This window comes from Podarcis tiliguerta, assembly GCF_965153285.1.
Source record: "Podarcis tiliguerta genome assembly, chromosome: W".
NCBI classification, from domain to species: Eukaryota; Metazoa; Chordata; class Lepidosauria; order Squamata; family Lacertidae; genus Podarcis; species Podarcis tiliguerta.
This window is the reverse complement of record NC_139552.1, coordinates 10,665,299-10,681,171: the sequence shown is the minus strand read 5'-3', so window position 1 is coordinate 10,681,171 and position 15,873 is coordinate 10,665,299. Positions and strand designations below refer to the sequence as shown.

General features: G+C 45.7%; 1 protein-coding gene across 1 annotated transcript; it reads right to left on the bottom strand.

Annotated features, from left to right (window-relative positions):
* Positions 1-1,669: 1,669 nt before the first annotated feature.
* LOC310668792 (kyphoscoliosis peptidase-like) lies at positions 1,670-15,518 on the bottom strand (the record flags this gene model as incomplete). Its single annotated transcript, XM_083422120.1, has 7 exons — positions 1,670-1,778; positions 2,924-3,085; positions 3,863-3,980; positions 5,198-5,306; positions 6,783-6,865; positions 14,777-14,885; positions 15,495-15,518. Coding segments are annotated over 7 exons (714 nt in total), but the record flags the coding sequence as incomplete, so codon positions are not given.
* Positions 15,519-15,873: the final 355 nt, after the last annotated feature.

Genomic DNA, 15,873 nt, shown 5'->3' with positions numbered 1-15,873 from the left:
AGTGTCTCCGGACAGCGCTGGCCCCCGGCCTATAGAGTGAGATGGGCGCACAACCCTAGAGTCTGTTAAGACTGGCCCGTATGGGCAGGGGTACCTTTACCTTTACCTATACATATATATAAATCTGCTACTACTTTAAGTGAATGGATAGGACCACATTAGGGTGTCTCAAGAATATGGTGGATAAAATGCTAATGATTTGTGTTGCTGTACTGTAAAGGATGGGGGGGGGGATTCAACACATTTGTATATGAACAAGTTTATGCCTAAACATTAATTGTACCCTTTCCTTATCTGCTTTTCAAAATCAATCTAGGGTTTCCCACTTTACTCATTTTTTGATACGGCCTTTAAAAGAAATCCTGGAACACCTCCCCGATTTCTTTGTTATACTGTAAATTTGTAAATAGCTACTGCAATCGATTTTAGCTCATTGAAACAAGTATCATGTTATATATATTATATATGTTTTCCATTTTTAAAAACTTTGTGTCAAGCATCAAAACCGTGGTCAGTTTAGCAGTGATGCGCGAGACAAGTGACTGTCCTTGAAGGATATCAAATTACACAGTAGGCGGATTCCATTCAAGCTGCTGCAGGTGCAGAAGTCTGCTTCAGAAGCTGCCATTTGGGATCATCTGGGAAGTGCTAATAATCAGAACAGGATGGTTGAGGAAGTAAATCACATGGTACCTGAAAAAGAGAGGTCAATAGTGCAGTATTTAGCAACACTATCTAAATCAGCAATAGGGGCAAACAAAGGTATCTAAGGTAGAGCGTGGAATACTTACAGACCCAGTTCAGATGTCAAGTGAAACCATGGTTTAGTATGCTGGGAATGAGCCCAAGCAAGCTGTGGGCTCACACATTCCCCCCCCTCCCTCTACACAAGCGGTGAAGAGTTTGGAAACTACATCCTCGTTAGGCTTAACCACAGCTTGTTGCCTCACCCAAATCTGATGAACTATGCTTATTGTTAACCATGGTTGATTGGTTTGCTAAGCCATCTTTAAACCATGGATCATTCAGCTAGCTTGTTTCAATCATAGAATCATAGAATCATAGAGTTGGAAGAGACCACAAGGGCCATCGAGTCCAACCCCCTGCCAAGTAGGAAACACCATCAGAGCACTCCTGACATATCAGGAGTTTAAACCCTTAATCTCAGGTTCATGGGTTTGAGCCTCACACGGGGCAAAAATAATAATCCTGCATTGCTGGGGGTTAGGCAGAATGACACTTGTGGTCCCTTTCAACTCTATAATAACTCTATAACTTTATAACGTTAACCACAGCTGAGAGTCTGGGGTGGTGTGCTTTCAAGTTAGGCGGCTTTCAAGGTCAGCACCAACACTTTGAATTGTGCTCGGAAATGGACTGGGCGCCAATGTAGGTCTTTCAAGATCTGTGGTCTGGGCGGCCGCTCCCAGTCACCAGTCTAGCTGCCACATTCTGGATAAGTTGTAGTGCAGGACCTCTGAAAGGGCCTCTGGTTCTCCATCCCTGTTATATACACTGCAGTAACAGCTTGTACATGAGGCTGATTGTGAATGTAACTGTGATATCAAAGGGAACAAGACAGATGCTTCTAATTGACTTTACCCATTTTCAGTGGTTGATGTTCTTATGACTGCGACGGTCAGTCCTTCTGCATTTAAGTCAGATCATGCTGATGCTCCAGTGTCACCGTCTGTTTCAGAAGCTGCCACTTGGGGTCCTCAGGGAAGTGCTTCTTAATAAACAGAGCGGGGTGAGTAAGGAAGTAAAACTCATCGTACCTGCAAAAGGAGAAGGCGCAATAGTCTAGTATTTCATAATAATGCCTAAATCAGCACCAGGGCCAGACAGGCAAACAGAGTGGTGATCCAGAGCAGCTGGAGGGCATCTGGTTGAGGAAGCTGCTGTGTTGCAACAATCCAGCCTCCAGAATCCCCAGATTTTACACATGTAGCCCAGAATAAGCACAACACTCCAGAACTGTTCAAAGAGGATAAATAGATGGTATCTATCCCTGCCATCAGGACACTCCATGCCCATGGCTTAGTAAATAGTAGTAGTAATAATAATAATAATAATAATAATGAAATATTACTTATACCCCCGCCCATCTGGCCGGGCCTCCAGAGCCACTCTGCACGGAATAACACTTCAAACATTAAAAACTTCCCTAAACAGGGCTGCCTTCAGATGTCTTCTAAAAGTCAGATAGTTATTGTATTTCCTTGACATCTGATGGGAGGGCGTTCCACAGGGCGGGCGCCACTACTGAGAAGGCCTGGTTCCCTGTAACCTCACTTCTCACAGTGAGGGAACTGCCAGAAGGCCCTCAGAGCTGGACCTCAGGCTGAAGGATGGGGGTGGAGACACTCCTTCAGGTATACTGGGCCGAGGCCATTTAGGGCACCAACACTTTGAATTGTGCTTGGAAATGTACTGGGAGCCAATGTAGGTCTTTCAGGGCCAGTGTTATATGGTCTCGGCGGCCGCTCCCAGTCACCAACCTAGCTGCAGCATTCTTATTGCACTTGCTTACATTAATCAGCCCTGCGGCCATCAAATTGCAAACTCTGACAAGTGGTCCAAGCAAAACAAAACCACCTGAAAGCAAATGAAGTTAACTGTGAGAGCCAGTGTGGTGTAGTGGTTAAGAGCGGTGGACTCGTAATCTGGGGAACCGGGTTCGCTTCCCTGCTCCTCCACCTGCAGCTGCTGGGTGACCTTGGGCTAGTCACACTTCTCTGAAGTCTCTCAGCCCCACTCACCTCACAGAGTGTTTGTTGTGGGGGAGGAAGGGAAAGGAGATTGTTGGCCGCTTTGAGACTCCTTAGGGTAGTGAGAAAGCGGGATATCAAATCCAAACTCTTCTTCTTCTGCTACCCCCTCAGTGTGTCCCACGCTCTGCCTGGTCTGCCTAACAACGTACCTGAAAGTGAACTTGCTAAAAGCAGTATTCACAGAGCCACTTCCCCAGGTGCAGTCTAAGAGATGCCACCTTCCATCAATGCGGACAGCATTCCAGGCATGGTCACTCTTCCCCTTTACGCTGCAGCTGCCTATCAAATACTGGCACTGTATCCCTGCAATACTGAGAGGGGGAGGAAGGTATTCAGGAACAGTGTTGCTACCAAGAGGACAAGTGGTTGCTTTCACCGCTTTGATAGGCTGGAGTGGCTGTCCTTCACTTTGCTGGATCAGAGAAAACAGCAATCAGGTTCTCCACAGATTCTCATTTGTTCCAATATGGCAGAAAAACACAAGCTGGGACCGAGCAACGGGAGCTCACCCCATCGTGGGGATTTGAACCGCCGACCTTCTGATCGGCAAGCCCAAGAGGCTCAGTGGTTTAGACCACAGCGCCACCCGTGTCCCTGTGTCAGTAGGGAGCACACACTAAAAAAAGCTCATTTTTTCCTGCTCTCCAGCTCTCTCCCCCCACAACACTCCTTTCAACTAGAGTTGAAGCTCTGGAGCTGGCTGGAGGACCTGTGGAAAAGCAGCAGCAGCTGCTGCCATGCTGTGACGTGTGTCAGCTACTAGGTGGGGAGGCTGAGCAGCCTAAACAAAGCCCCACTGTGCCTCCGTTCTCTTTGGGGCTTCCTCCGCTCCCACTGAAGTCCTCTTTGGGTTCTGGCGAGGGTCTCCTCATGAGCCATGAGGACTCTCCAGCTCTCTCCCGCCATTTTCTGCTTAGAATCTATTGATTTACTTATTTCCGAGGGCTGTCACGTGCGAGTTGATCACGCCTAAGCATGGAGATAGCTGCCTAGGGCAAGGGGTGGGGAACCTGTGGCTCTCCAGATCTCCTGTCGCTACAGCCAAGTAACAACCACTTGCCATGATGGCTGGAGCCAACAGAAGTTACCTGCACATTTCTTGAAAGAGTCGAGCATATCCACCGCAAATAGCCTTTCCTGACTGAAGGACATCAGCTGGTTTAAATGACACCTTGTCCAGGTTATAGCAGCCTTCCACATCATATTCTGTAGAAATAAAGACAATGAGCACCCATTCTGATTTGCTTGTGGGGTGGCAACACTTTGCAACACTTTCCATCGTGTTTCTCAATATCTGATTGGGGGGTGGGGTGGCTTGTCTTGCAAGAGCTCCAAATGAATTTTGGATTGCACAACATGAATTTGCCCATATGTGATTGAATCGCACCTCAAAAGAGAAAGTCTGGAAGCACTCGTAAATCTGCTTTGTGTAGACCCAGGGTCTTGTTGCCAAATAAAAATGCACACTGGTGCAAGGGTTAGGAGTCGGGAGACACCTCCTCTCCTCCCGTGCTGCGACCTTTACTTTATTTTGACAAAGTAATAAGAATAAACAAATAAGAATAAAAATGTGCACCCCACCAGCGAGACCATTCCATTGTAACCATCCAACCTCCCAAAATTTCAACACCTCTAGCGATGGTTTGACCCCTTTCCGTTGTAACAGTACAAATTCTACAAACACCCTCCATATCTCCTCAAAATCATTCCTCCTGCATATTCCCCGTCTTACCTTAATGGCACATGTTCATTTATCATTAATAGCTATATATCCCACACCTCTTCATACCATTTTTCCATTTTATATTCTGCTTGCCCCTTCCACTTGCTAGCTATCATAATTCGTGCAGCTTTCAAAAAAATTGTGAGCGAGTCCTTCATAGCCTGCAAACCTTCCACCCCATCGTAAATTGATAATAATGCTACCGCGGCACTTTCAGTGAGCTTTAACCCAGTGATTTCTGTTATCAATGAGCACCTCCTGATCCCTTCTGAGATTCATGGCTGAACAGAGATCCCAGTCAAGCTCTGTCTGAGCCAAACACCAAATCACTGATCCACACAGGTTACAATCCAGAATCCTTTGTGCAAATGGAGCTGACATGACTGGCTATGAAATGGTGAAAATGCCCGAGACAGCTGCAAAGACGCCATGCTCAGAGTAGACCCACTAAATTTAATGTCCATGAGTTACTTACATCCATTGATTTCAGCCGGTCTACTCTGAATATGACTTGCTTTGATATGACCTTACGTATCCATCTTCCTTGGCTGGCAATCACTGGACTGGGTGTCTGCTAAAGAACTCTGCTACAGAGCTGGATTCATGGGCGCAGGGCAGTGACAAAGGCTGATCTTTTAATACCGGAAGTTGACAGAGGCAAGGGGACTCAAGTATGCAGAAAGGTGGTACCCCCACCTACCTATATGGTGGCAGATCCACATCCAAATGGCTCGCACTTTCTCCAGGTCACTGTGGGCTTTTTGGAGCAAGACACTCACCAGGTTTTTCACGCTATTCCTGACATTCACCTGTTTCACAGAAGGTAAATAGACTTGGAAGCAGTTAATATGGACGAGGGGGTACCAGTTCCTTTCTTCTACCTAAGTCCACTTGTTTAAAGAAATTTTAGGGTGCAATCCTGCGTGCACTTACAAGAGTGTCTCTTGCTGAATTCACTGGGATTGCACAGTTAGTCGATTAAGTGTATGTGTTTTACTTGATTGATCAATCAAAGAATTTATTATACTTGCCAAAAATGTACCCTGGGGGGGGGGGGGAGTTGTTCTGAAGGGAGACGCATGATTAACCTTTCCTTTTTCCAGGGTTCACAGGCATGTTATTTCTACAATCTTCAGCTGAAAGCCAAATCCTCTTTGCTACTGTCTCCCCACAAGTGCAGAGTTCCCCTATTGCTACTGGCAGAGGAACGGGGGGGGGGGAGCGCACTGCCCCCGGCACCATCGGGGAGGGGGTACCATTGCGGCCGCCCCCGACATGCGCCACCCCGCCCCACGTGCTGGGCGCCACGCCCCCAGGATGCATGTCACGCCCCCGCAGGCGATGTGCCACGCCCCCGGGACACACGCCAGCCACGCCCCTGCCTGCTCTCCGCCCCTGGTGCCAGAGCATGCAGCTTTGCCACTGCCCATTGCACCTTTGGGTGGGTGGAAGTACAACTGGGGGGGGGCATTCTGGGGGCAGGGAGGGACCAAGGCAACCCTGGATCCTGAGCCGGCCCTACTGTTGTCACTTGACAGCACTGGGGGAAGCCCAGGGCTGATTACTGCACCAGTATATTAATTTTATGCCAGTTTAATTCTGGCGAGGCCCCCCAGAGATTCCTGGGAGTTGTGGTTTGGCAAGGGCACTGAGAATTTTCTGTTAATGACTGCTAGCCTTGTTCACAGAAGTATAGTACTCGGAGTTCCCCGAGGAGAGGAAGTAACTACCAAATCAATTTCAGTCTGTAGTATAAATACGATCGAAAGTGAATTGTGAAAGAGAGAGGAGTCGTTCAAACCCTTTCATATTGCCTATGATTGCTAGCTCTCCTCCGAATTGACTTTGGAGCTATCTCCTGAATTTTTAAAGCAAAGCAATGCTGCTAAATAACTAAATATGGGTGTATATGCATGCATTTAATTCACGCACGCACAGAGAGAGAAAGAGAATCCTGTGGTTTGTTAAGGGTTCTAGGATTTGTAGCTCTGTGAGGGGAAAACTACAGCTCCCATAGTTCTTTTGGGGAGTTGGTGTTCTTTAAATGCATCATGGTGTGTGCAGCGCATGTGAATAGGTGCTCCACCGTGTTAGTTGTCTGGAAAACAGGAGCAGGGTCTTGTGACTCATGAAGTTCCCAGTTTGGACCTTCCATCTGAACAGAAGTAATTGCCTCCTATCAGGAGAGGACACTTGAAAGCACTCTCAAATTCCAAATGCACATTAGAAACCTCAGCATCCTAGCAAATTCCTTGCTGCATATATCACAATAAGAGACAGCATACCTTCTGTGCATAGGCATCCAGTTCCTTAAACTTTGCCAAGTCTATTTGTATTGATTTCTGATTGGATTTATCCCATGGATAATCTAGGAACAAAAATGGAAAAGTCATTCTTGAAACAGTGGGGAAAGGGAGGGGGAGCAAAGGATGACCTATGATGTGATTTAAAGGGTCGGAATGCAGGGAACCAATAGGGAATAGAGATAGGGAGCCTTTTCTGCTTCTCCCCAAGGGAAATACAGCAGCAGGGAGTAGACCAACGTTGCTCTGCTTAAAAGGACACAGACAGAAGGAAGGAGAGGGAGAATGCTGAACCAGGTAGGATTTTGATCTGATCTTGCAAGACCATTTTGAGTACAGTACACAAGGCGTATGGCATGGTTTGCACTTCCCACTGGAAGAGCTGGTACCTCCTTAGAGAAGCCCTCTTCGCACCAAACATCTGGCTTTGATAGGAATCCCTTAACCCCGGCTGCAAATTTCACTGCATCCGTCTGCAATATGCATTCAACCGAACGCCAACTGCAAGCTCATTTCAGGAACTATAATGGTAGCATAACAAGAACACAAACAGGGCTGCTTGAGGTGAGGGAGAAAATGTACCCACCCACCCACATGCCACATATTGAAGCTCCAGCCTTAGAGGAAAAAAATATAGTGCAGCTTTTCCCCCCAGCCAGAACTCACTGGAACTGAGTTCTGGCACCTCTCAGGTTGGTGCCATTGCCATTGTAAAAGAACAAGGGAAGCGTTCGTGGTGAGTTCTGGCACCTCTTTTTCTAGAAAAATAACACTGAGCGCAGTTAATTTTTACCATTCAAGCCTTGTTCCCAGGATATCCCAAGAGGTGGGTGCAGAGATGTAGCTGGGGGGGGGGAGGAGGGGGCACTGGGCGCCACACCACAGGGGGCAGCACTTCCCGCGGGGCCAGAAGCGCGCCCGAGCCACGCATCTCTCCTGGGAGTGACGTGGTGGCTTGGGCCCCTGAGCGGCTAGCTACGCCACTGGGTGGTTGAGTGACGGGCTCATAAAATGATTTCCTAAGATACGCAGCACTACTAAGTAGTATTAATATATACAGCAGGTGTAGGGGATCTTTGGCCCTCCAGATGCTGGGGAACTACAGCTCCCATAATCCCTGGCCATGCTTGCTGGGACTAACAGGGGTTGTCACCCAACAACATCTGGAGGGCCAAAGGTTCCCTGCAGCTGACACAGAGGCTCCAGATCAATAGCCATACATAAGCTTCTATTTACCATACAGATCTTCGTCCTGAGGCAGCATTGATGCTTGTACTCCTCCCATCCTGAAAGCCTACTTGAAAGGCGCTCCTTGGAGGAACAGTTAAGTGCTTCGAGCCAGGAATGAAATGCCCAACTGGAGGGATGAGGGAAGAGCATGGCTTGATCTGGGTTTATCAAACCCTTGCTTGGAGACCTTGGCATTAGGAGACGAGTAGCAGGAAGAGCATCCATGAAGACAAAACAAAGGGGGAAAGCATAACATGTTTGAGCAAACCAGCGCTGGAGTGTGTCAAAGTTCCCTGCGTGGGGAAGCGCAGATACAGAAGGTGTCCCCATTGCTCATTTCCTCTCCCCTCCTGTGGTTTCCAGCAACTGGTATTCAGAAGCATTTCTGCCTCCAACTGTGAAGGCAGAGCATAGCCATCAATGCTAGTAGCCATTGATAGCCCTCTCCTCCAAGGACGTGTCTAATGCTCTTTTAAAGCCATCGATGTTTCGAGGCCTTCCCTGTCTCTTGTGGGAACAAGTTCCATAGTTTAACTATGTGCTCCATGAAAAAGAATATATATTTAGTAATTTTTAGGTTAGCTATCAGACGCATCAGCCTTGTTAGAATTTCTATTTCGCTGCCAGGCCCCCACCCTATTTCTTGAAGCATCTAGATAGAAGCTTGTGCCAGCTTCCTCAGGTTGGCTCTCTCCAGCTAGGCTGAATAGGTGGGAAACCTTTGGACTTCGTGTGCCAGATCCTTATTGGGATCTGTATCTTGGGTCAAAATCCCTTTCACTACCAACAAAGAGACATCAGGCCTAAAAGGGAGGAGGGAAAGAGCCTAATATCACTACAGTCTTGGAGAGTCTCCCCCTTTTAGGACTGCAGTGAGATCAGGCTTAAAGGAAGGAGGGGAAGCCTTGAAGAGCTCAGCAAGCTTGGGCTTCACAGGGAAGGGAAGAAACCTCTCCCTCCTTTTTTAGTGCTCAGAAGGATCTGAAGGGATGGGCAATTCTACTTAGGACTGAGTATTGGCTCGCCAAAGAGCTCTCTGCCAGGAGTGCCATGGCTCAGCCCAACTGAATGGGATGTTCTGCGTTGATATGAAGGGGGAGCCATCCTGCTTAGCAAGGGGTCCCTGGTTTCTGCATCTCTTCAGAGGATCCTGACAACTAGTCCCATGCTTTGAGGGCTGTGCAAAGAAAGCAGCTTTGGAAAGCCATGTCCTATCAGTCAAGCCTCACCCCTTACCTGCATGTGAGAATGGCCTCATGGACCAAATGGGGAAGACTTGGGGAGGGGGCAAGATGTGCTCAGAGGTCAGACGTTCCCCACACCAAAATTTCACCTCAGGAACTGATGGACTCTTACTTTGCCTCACAATCGTTTTGAAATGTGCCGGGTTTTCGACGTTCGGGAGCCGAAACGTTCCAAAACGCAGGCGTCCGGGAGCTGAGGTTTGACTGTAATATATTGGCGTCCGCATGAAATCCGCCCCATCCCATTGTTGTCCCGTGTCTTTAAATGCAGGGTTTTCCCATCCTTTGGAAGTCCAAAAGGGGCATGATCTTTGTACTTAGCACACGACTGAGTGCTAGCAGTAGGAGGAAGTGCAGGGGCTGAGCCCCAGAACAAAATTTCCCCCATCACTGATTCTTGTTTCTTTTCTTATCAAGGCAAAATCCTACGTGTCTTTGCTTTTCGAAAGATCTCCAAGGGTACAAGGGGATCCCTCAGCTCAATTCATTCTTTTTTTATATAAATAATTTTTATTAATTTACAACAAAACAAAACAAAGCAAAACATACATTATTTTCACATTTCACATTTCAATTTCCAAGTCTTTGATTTTGGACTTCCTTCAGCTTTTCCGTAAATCTTTCGTAGTCACTATTAATTTCCGCATTTCCTTTTTTTACCATTGTCATTAGTTATATTTTTCCCCTCTCATTCCTTTTAACAGTGTCTCTCATATATTCACAGTGCTCTTTTAAAACCTTCTAGCGTTATCTGACCATCACTTATACTCTCCAGATACTTAACAAATTTCCCCCAGTTTTCTGTAAACTTTTGGTCTCTTAGGTATCTAATCTTTCCAGTCATCTTATCCAGTTCAGCATAGTCTAACAACTTAGACCTCCAATCTTCTATTGTCGGCATTTCCTGTTGTTTCCATTTTTGTGCCAGTAACACTCTTGCTACAGTCACTGCGTATTGGAGAAATTTACTATCCTTTCTCTTAATTTCCTTTCCCAAAATACCTAAGAGAAAGACCTCTGGCTTCTTTGTAAAAGTGTATTTCAAAATCTTCTTCAACTCATTATATATCATTTCCCAGAAGTCTTTCACTCTCTTGCATTCCCACCACATATGGTAAAAAGAGCCCTCTTTTTCTTTACATTTCCAACACTTATTACAGGTCTTATACATTTTTGCCAATTTTACCGGTGTGATATACCACCTATAAAACATTTTCATCACATTCTCTTTCAATGCCATACATGCTGTAAATTTTAAGTTCTCCTTCCACAGTTTTTCCCACTCTTCAAACTGTATATTATAACCAAAGTCTCTGGCCCAAAGTATCATGACCGACTTTACTTCTTCATCTTTTAGATTCCATTCTAACAACAAATTATACATTTTTGACAGAATTTTAACCTCCTTATTTACTATTTCTGACTGGAATGTTGAATCTTTATCTGCATAGCCCCATTCTCTTGCATCTTTCCTAAACATTTCATTTACCTGGTAATAATGCAACCAATCGTATACATGCTTTTTAACTTATTCATATGGTTTCACTTTCCATTTTCCTCCTTCTTTCACTAACAATTGGCTATATGTTGCCCAATCACCTCTCATATTGATTTTCTTTACACTCATAACCTCTAATGGTGATAACCAGTGTGGTACTTTAGGTTCCAATAGGTTTTTATACCTATCCCAAACTTCGATTAATGGACCTCGGAAGATGTGGTCCCCAAAACCTTTATGTACTTTTTTCTTATCTTTCCACAAGTACGCATGCCAACCAAATCTATTGTCATATCCTTCTAAGTCTAACAATTCCTTGTTCTCTAGTTTTATCCATTCTTTCAACCAGCAAAGGCATGATGCCTCATAGTATAATTTCAAGTCGGGCAGGGCAAAGCCTCCTCTTTGTCTTGTATCTGTTAAAAGTTTAAATTGTATTCTCGGCTTTTTGCCCTGCCATATATATCTTGAAATCGCTCTTTGCCATTCTTTAAACAGACTACTCCCCTTAATTATAGGGATAGTCTGGAACAGAAACAACATTCAGCTCAATTCTAGCAAGCGGGACAGTTCTTGAGTTTTGTGGTTACACATCAATAGTCAGCCAGTCTCCTGAAAATGCCATGGGGCCTGTTATGTATTCAGTGGTCTTGAGTCTGGACTAAGGATTCTGAGCTCCTGTGTTCTGATTCGATACATGATATCCAATCACAGAACATTTCTGGATTTGGGCTTCTGCCATTGGCCCTTAAACTCTGAGTCATGATTCGCAGCTTGGAAGTTTAGACAGCCAATCACGTGGGGAGTGGGAGTGGCCCAGGCCTTCAGAAATGTCTATAAGCAGTTGCTTCGACCCTGTTGTCCAGTTCAGTTACCAATGAACTCCTGTTTTTGCTTATCTTTAATCTTTTCCGAGAGACTATCTATCACACAGGATCTTAGAAAGTTGTCCCAAAACAAAGTTTGTCCTCAATACTGTCCTCTTCACATATATGGGGACATTCACCACCTGCACAGGCTCAATGTTTCCACCTATTAAAGTAGCAAAAGTCCACATTAGCGGTGAATGTGAATTGCAACAAGCAATCTTGATTGCTTCTTAGCCCTCTCTAAGCAACATACAAACACGTACTCTAATGTAATTATTCTGTTCTAGTTGGCAAGCGGCTGCTAAGGTCACTTTGGTTTGACATCAAGGTTACTAATAAAGAAATAGAGGTGTTATATATATATATATATATATATATATATATATATATATATATGGCAATTATATAAATAATGTGTGTGTGTATCTCATAAGCGCAATTGTCTCTTAAAAACATTAACTTGCCAAATATGCAGATTTCCCCCAGTGCTTCTGCTTTGCTAGGGTATTGGCTTATGTGACGCAGTCCTTCCCTTTTGAAAAACATGAGACCGATTGCCAGTGCAACTGTGTTCTGGATAGATGCTTCTAATTGATTTTACATGTTCCAGCGAGTGATGTTTCTGTTTCTGTGGATGTTCCAGTCAGTCAGCCCTACAGAATAAAACTCAGGCATATTTTAGCCATCACACCCGTTCTTCTTCAGCCTTAATGTCTGTTTCAGAAGCTGCCATCTGGGGTCATCTGGGAAGTGATCCTCAATAAACAGAGCAGGATGGGTAAAGAAGTAAAACTCATTGTATCTGCAAAAGAAGACCGTGGAATCATGCGGTCTTTCATAACATTTCTGAAATCAGAACCAGGGTGAAGCAGGCCAAGCTGTTGAAGAATGAGTATGGAATATTTACATGCCCAATTCAGATTTCAAGTAGAACTATAATTTAGCATGTAGAGAATGAGCCCTAGAGGGCCTCAGGCTCACACTCTTCCCACCCCCCTCCATCTCTGCCCACCTGCAAAGAGTTTGGAACCGACCTCCTGGTTTAGATTAAGCAAAGTTTGTTGTCTCACCCAAATCCGACAAACAGCGCTTTATGTTAACTATGGTTTGACAAGCCGTCTTTGAACTATAGTTTACCTAGCTAGCTTGTTTAAACAAACCATGGCTAACATTAGCCACAGTTAAAGGTCTGCATTGAGGGCACAAGGAGAAGGGGACGACAGTACGAGATGGTTGGACAGTGTTCTCGAAGCTACCAGCATGAGTTTGACCAAACTGCGGGAGGCAGTGGAAGACAGGAGCGCCTGGCGTGCTCTTGTCCAGGGGGTCACGAAGAGTCGGACATGACTAAACGACTCAACAACACCAGCAATTGAGGGTATTGGCGGCGAGCTTTGGCTCGATTGGCGGTTAGGCATTGGTAGGGGTATTGTTATGCAAATGAGGGGGGGAGGAAGTGCCATCACCTTCCACCAAAGCAAAGGGTAGTCCAGTAAAGGATTCTGGGGGGCGTTGCCCTGTCCGAAGCCTATGGAGGTGTGGGCCTAAGGCACGCCCCCGAGCGGTGACTCCGGGGGAGATCCTAGTTGATGTACATCAGCAGGACTCCCCCTACTGGTGGTTAACCCTCACCGGTCTTCATGCAATTGGGCTGAAGCCGGTTAGCTGATAGAACCAATGCCTAAGCCAATACCGTTCAATTCCTGCAATCAATAAAGTTGTGGCCAAGTTTCGCCCATTAACCTTATATACCGTGTCCTGTGTCTTTATTTCTCAAGGGGGGAGGGGGACTTGCCACGCAACACCCTTGTGATCAAGGGACTGTGGCTGCTTTCACTTCTTTCTTTCTTTCTTTCTTTCTTTCTTTCTTTCTTTCTTTCTTTCTTTCTTTCTTTCTTTCTAACAAGGTCCTCCTTCACTTTGCTGTTTTCAGAAGCCAAACAACAGCCTTCCCAGCTCATTGCATTTTACACTTGTTCTTGTCCTGTCCGGTCTGCCTCATTAGGGATATGGATTGTGGGATTTTGATGGCGAAAATAGAATTATTTTGAGTGTCACCTGGGACCACTACTTTACTTTTCAGAAAAGCCATGGCTCAGTAGTGCTAACAGACCCAACTGTGGCCACAGCCTGCCTCATTTCTTTCTTTCATATTACAAGTTACAGGTAGGTAGCCGTGTTGGTCTGCCGTAGTTGAAACAAAATAAAAAAATGCCTTCCAGTAGCACCTTAGAGACCAACTAAGTTTATTATTGGTATGAGCTTCCGTGTGCATGGTATCTGAAGAAGTGTGCATGCACACGAAAGCTCATACCAATAACTAACTTAGTTGGTCTCTAAGGTGCTACTGGAAGGAATTTATTTATTTTGTTTGTTTGTTTTGTTTTGTTTCATATTACAGATGTAGGAAATCTTTGGCCATCCAAATGTTGCTGAAGTATAGCTCCTGTCATTTCTGGCCATTGGCTAAGCTTGCTTGGCCTGATGGGAGTTGCAGCTGAGCAACGTCTGGAGAGCCAAAGGTTCTGCATGCCTGCTATATAAGCATGGCGGTCCTTTGCACCTGGTCCTTTATTGGCACAGTTATCCCATTCAGGACCAGGGTGTCCTCCACACCTGCCTTCCCCCTCTCCCCAAGAAACAGTCCATTGATTTCAGTGGATCTGCTCAAAGCAGAATTCAACACAACCCTATACATGCAAATTTGCTTCAGGAACATTCAAACCATTGAGCAGGGTTGGGGAACCTGTGGCTCCCCAGAACTCCCATCATCCCTGCCACGAAACCACTGCTTGACCTGATAACTGGGGCTGAAAGAAGTCACCTGCACATTTCTTCAAAGAGTCCACAAAATCCCGTACAAATTCCTTTTCCTGACTGCAGGACATCTGCTGCCTCTGAAGCCCTCTTGGCTTCATCATAGAAGGCTTCCATATCATATTCTGGAGAAATAAACACATTTATGAACTATCACCCCAAAGCACGAAATGCATAGTGAACAAGGGTCTGCAAAAGTCACGTGTGGGTTACAAACGTTCAGAAGATGCGAGTGATCAATCAATTCAATGAACATATATCTTTTTCCCTTAATGAAATAACGAAAATAACGAAATTTGTTATTGTGTAACAAATCACCTATATGATGGCAGATCCGCATCCAAATGGCTCGGACTTTCTCCAGGTCACTGTGGGCTTTTTTGAGCAAGACGCTCACCAGGTTTTCCACGCTATCCTTGACATTCACCTGTTTCACAAAAGGTAAATAGATTTGGCAGCAGTTAGACTGGGTCAGTGTCAGGATGCACTGGTGGACTGGATGAGGGACAATAAACTGCATTTGAATCCTGGGGCGATGGAGTAACTTGGTGGGTGGTTGCGTGGCGATACCCGCCCCCTCCCACAGATGGAATAAATAAAGACACCGGACACTAGAATTTAGGTTAATGGGCGAAAAATGGCCACACCTTTATTGATTACAGGTAAGAGCGGTATTGGCCTTAGGCATTGGCCCTAACAGACTATCCTGTCTAACCGGGAAGGGTTAAGCACCAACAGGGGGAGCCCCCGAGATGCACATCCCTAGGCGCTCCCCAAGGGGTTACCGCTCGGGAGCGCGCTTTAGACCCTAGCCTCTGTAGGTTTTGGACGAGGCGACGCCCCCGGAGTCCTTTAACGAACCACCCTTCAAGAATTGGGGGAGGTGATGGCGATCCTCCCCCCCCCGACCTCATTTGCATAACAATACCCCGGCCAATGCCTAATCGCCACACGAGCCCAGCTCTCCGCCAATACCCTCAAACCTGTAACCAATCCCTGATTCCCCGAAAAATGTCGGCCAGCCAAATATCGTTACCCGCATCAGAGAGATGCACGCCATCCCCGCGATAGAGTGCTTCCTTGCTAAACTGGATGCATGGGTGTTCAATGACCCGCCCACCCATCGCAGCCACTCTACGCGCCACCGAGCGCTCCAGGATCCTCCTGGCTCTATTCACAGCCACGGGATTTGCGGCGTCCCGCCAACAGTGCCTCTCAAGCAAAGATGACCAGATTATTGTTATATTTTTTTTTAAAAAAATGATGTTTATTAAAAGTTTAATAGTTACAAAGAGAAAAAGAAAAAAGAAACAATGAAAATTTAACAGACAATACAACAAAAATAAAAACAATACCACAAAACAACAAGAAAAAATTAAAACATTTAAAAACACATCCAATTTTCATTTCATTAT